Here is a 3,587-nt window from a genome sequence, read left to right as displayed (position 1 = left end):
GAGAACCAGAGCTTCAAAGATAGAGGTAAAGAACGATTACATTTACAAAAAAATTACTTTTTCCCTGTCTTGTGCTACAATTTAACGTACATTCTGCAAGAGCGAATGGCATTTACTTAAGCGTCTCGCGACTTGTTTAATAAATGGGCTCAGCTCCTTTCGAGACGAAGCTGGCGGCTCTTAAAAGAGCCTTTGGGTGTCGTGTTTTTCCCGAGGTCGGCCGAAACGGGAGGGGCGCGGCCCTAGGCTCTCTCCCCGCGGATGCGCCGCGCCAGCTGAATGTCCTTCGGCATGATGGTCACTCTCTTGGCGTGAATCGCGCACAGGTTCGTGTCCTCGAACAGCCCCACCAGGTACGCTTCGCTCGCCTCCTGCAGCGCCATCACGGCCGAGCTCTGGAAGCGCAGGTCGGTCTTGAAGTCTTGGGCGATCTCGCGCACCAGCCGCTGGAAGGGCAGCTTGCGGATCAGCAGCTCGGTGGACTTCTGGTAGCGGCGGATCTCCCGCAGGGCGACGGTGCCCGGGCGGTAGCGGTGAGGCTTCTTCACGCCGCCGGTAGCAGGCGCGCTCTTCCGGGCAGCCTTGGTCGCCAGCTGCTTGCGGGGCGCTTTGCCGCCGGTCGACTTGCGAGCCGTCTGCTTCGTCCGGGCCATCTCCCCTCTCTCACCAAACGAGGAACCAAGAACCCTTTAAAAGGATTGAGACGCTCGCGGCCTGATTTATTGTGAGTCCCCGTTTCTCTCTTGATTGGCTGGTATTAGGAAGGCGATTGCCATTGGAAAGCTTCTGGATTTGAAAACGCGCGCTTTGGTTGGTGCCAGAAATGCCCCGCCTACCACTCCGGTGTGTTGTTTGTGTTGTTTTTGCGACTTTCCCCAGCATCTTTGCCTCTGGTAACTGGGAGCATCAGGATTTCGTGGTTGGCAACTGTTTGATACATAAGTGACTGAAGTTTATTTTTGCTAAATGCGATTGTTCCTGCGATTAAATCTTCAATGGCAGGGGAGGGTGTGTGTGTGTGTGAAAGAGAGAGAGAGAGAGAGAGAGACTGGAATTCTTCATATTCATCATTTAAAAAAGTAAAAAAAATAGGAAAGTGTATAACTTAAAGTTTAAAGACTCCTACTTAAATATCAACACTTTACATTTCTCCTAGTTTTCATGGAATTGATTTGTTGGTGGTTTTCACTAGATATATTTCAGAAAAGGTAGTGGTATATGTAGCCCAAATTAAAGTATTTCAAGATGATTTTCTTTGCTCTGGAAGAGAGAGAGGGATCAAATATATCTGAGTTCCAATCCTAATTACCTATTTGGGAGAATGCTGAACTTAATGGGATTTTTGATTTAGACATGCCTTGGATTCTCTATAAAGATCGCAACCCTATGTACAAGTACTTGAGTACAAAATTCCATTGACTCCTAAATTCATTTCACTCCTGGCATGCACAGCATTTGCAGTCCTATATACCCATTTATTTATTTATCAAATTTTTATTACTGCCCATCTCCCTCCAAAAGGAGGGACTCTGGGTGGTCCCATTGCTTCTAATGGGACATGAAAGCACTTACATGTTGTTCAGCCTGTGTAAATTTACTTGGAAATGAATTTTATGACTTAGATTTTCACCCAAGTTAACGAATTAGTAGGATGCAGCTTTAAAGGCTATTTTGCACTCACATGTAACAAGGGAAATACAGTGATGCTCAGCAATTGGAATATTTCAAATTAAGGGTTTGATGCCAAACTAATTTCAGAACAAATTCCTTTTATAGCAAAGTGGTTTTTCAGTCAGAATGCACTTATTTAGACTGAGGCATAAATCAGAAATTTGAAAAAAGCACTTGCTCTTTGTGGCTTTCCTTCAAAAAAGAGCGAAAAAAATTGTAATCCTCTTTACATTTTTCCAGATGTAAATCCCATTGAACTCAGTAGAACTGAGGTCTCTTCAGAGGGGACATGTATCTGATCTTGCTGTTTCCTATGCTTGGATGAAATCTCAACAGGAAAATCCTTTTAAATTTAATATTATTAAATCCCCAGCCAAGAATATGTAGCCATTGTCTTCCTAAGCTGAGTTGTAAAAGGTCCCACTAAAATGGCCAATCTCTTATGTTGCCTTTTTGCATTAAATACAGGATTAAGTTTGTAAATGTGAGAAGAGGGTGTTACACCATATAACTAAATCCCAATCTTGTCCATATTGATACATTATCGGGTAGTTTTTCTTTGGAGATAGTGACTTGCTTAGGGCTTGCTTGATTAGCAATGGTGAATGCACTTTGTGGAAGTCTGTGTTACCTCAGTTTACTTGAAATCGATTTACAGTGAGGCTATTGTATTAAAACCCTCATATTGTGCCTCGCCTCAGAGATTACTATCCAAAGAAGTGATCTGCATAGTTTTTCCCAACATTTCTTAAAATGCATAGCTTTAATTTACAAAGAAAAACAAAACTTCCACTCTTTTGAGGTCTTCCCAGATCCTGCATTTGGGGGTTATGTGCCCTTTTAAAAAGTATATGTTGCGTTCTGCTTTTTCAAAAATTAAGCGAATAAAAAGTACACCTTCCTCTTTCCCCCCATTCTAAGATTTCTTTATTTGGTGGCATAAATTCTGTAAAATTTGCAATTTATTAACTCTAAAGAAACACAAACTGAGCGGTCGGAAGAGTCCCTTCAGCCTTGCAACAGGGCGGGTTCTGGAGCGGACCAATCACAAAGCAGCTCTGCTCTATAAATAAACAGCGGCTGACCTACTTGAGCTCACTTTTTGTGTTTGGAGATTTTTTTTTAGTTGCTTCTCTCGGCGATCATGTCTGAAACGGCGCCTGCTGTTGCGGTTACGGCCGCGGCTCCTGCCGTAGCTTCGAAGGCTCCAGCGAAGAAGGCGAAGAAGGCGGGAGCGGCGAAAGCGCGCAAGGCGTCGGGCCCCAGCGTCACGGAGCTGATCACCAAGGCGGTGGCCGCTTCCAAGGAGCGCAAGGGGGTGTCTCTGGCTGCTCTGAAGAAAGCTCTGGCCGCGGGGGGCTACGACGTGGAGAAGAATAACAGCCGCATCAAGCTGGGCCTGAAGAGCCTGGTGGGCAAAGGCACCCTGGTGCACACCAAGGGGATCGGGGCTTCCGGCTCCTTCAAACTCGGCAAGAAATCGGGCGAAGGGAAGGAGAAGGCACCCAAGAAAAAAGCCGCCAAGGCTAAGAAGCCGGTGGCCAAGAAGCCCGCGAGTGGCATCAAGAAGCCCAAGAAGGCAGCTGCCGCGGCGGCTAAGAAGAGTCCAAAGAAGCCTAAAAAGCCCGCGGCGGCGGCTAAGAAAGCCGCGAAGAGCCCCAAGAAGGCCAAGTTGGTCAAGCCTAAGAAGGTCGCCAAAAGTCCGGCCAAAGCGAAAACCGTGAAGCCGAAGACGGCCAAGCCCAAGGCCAAGCCCAAAGCAGCTAAAGCGAAGAAGGCGGCGCCCAGGAAGAAGTAAATGCGCAGAGTTGGCCCGTGGTTGCATTTCCAAAAACCCAAAGGCTCTTTTAAGAGCCACCCACAGAATCCAAAAGAGAGCTGATGTCCGCCCAGTAAAACATGGTCCGAATCCTTTT

General features: G+C 46.6%; 2 protein-coding genes across 2 annotated transcripts; one reads left to right on the top strand and one right to left on the bottom strand.

Annotated features, from left to right (window-relative positions):
- LOC134501046 (histone H3) lies at nt 1-680 on the bottom strand. The gene has a single exon (XM_063308604.1). It carries the CDS (start codon nt 651-653, stop codon nt 243-245), a length of 411 nt encoding a protein of 136 aa, XP_063164674.1. The 5' UTR covers nt 654-680; the 3' UTR covers nt 1-242.
- Nucleotides 681-2,783: 2,103 nt separating this feature from the next.
- LOC134501044 (histone H1-like) lies at nt 2,784-3,587 on the top strand. The gene has a single exon (XM_063308602.1). The coding sequence runs from the start codon at nt 2,816-2,818 to the stop codon at nt 3,467-3,469; it is 654 nt and encodes a 217-aa protein (XP_063164672.1). The 5' UTR covers nt 2,784-2,815; the 3' UTR covers nt 3,470-3,587.

Source organism: Candoia aspera, chromosome 7 (genome assembly GCF_035149785.1).
Source record: "Candoia aspera isolate rCanAsp1 chromosome 7, rCanAsp1.hap2, whole genome shotgun sequence".
Lineage (NCBI taxonomy): Eukaryota > Metazoa > Chordata > Lepidosauria > Squamata > Boidae > Candoia > Candoia aspera.
Note: the sequence above shows the minus strand (reverse complement) of the source record. Positions and strands in the feature narration are given on the sequence as shown.

Bases quoted from the DNA above. Each gene is read 5' to 3' on its own strand.
- LOC134501044 (XM_063308602.1), top strand. From the start codon at position 2,816: ATGTCTGAAACGGCGCCTGCTGTTGCGGTTACGGCCGCGGCTCCTGCC.
- LOC134501046 (XM_063308604.1), bottom strand. From the start codon at position 653: ATGGCCCGGACGAAGCAGACGGCTCGCAAGTCGACCGGCGGCAAAGCG.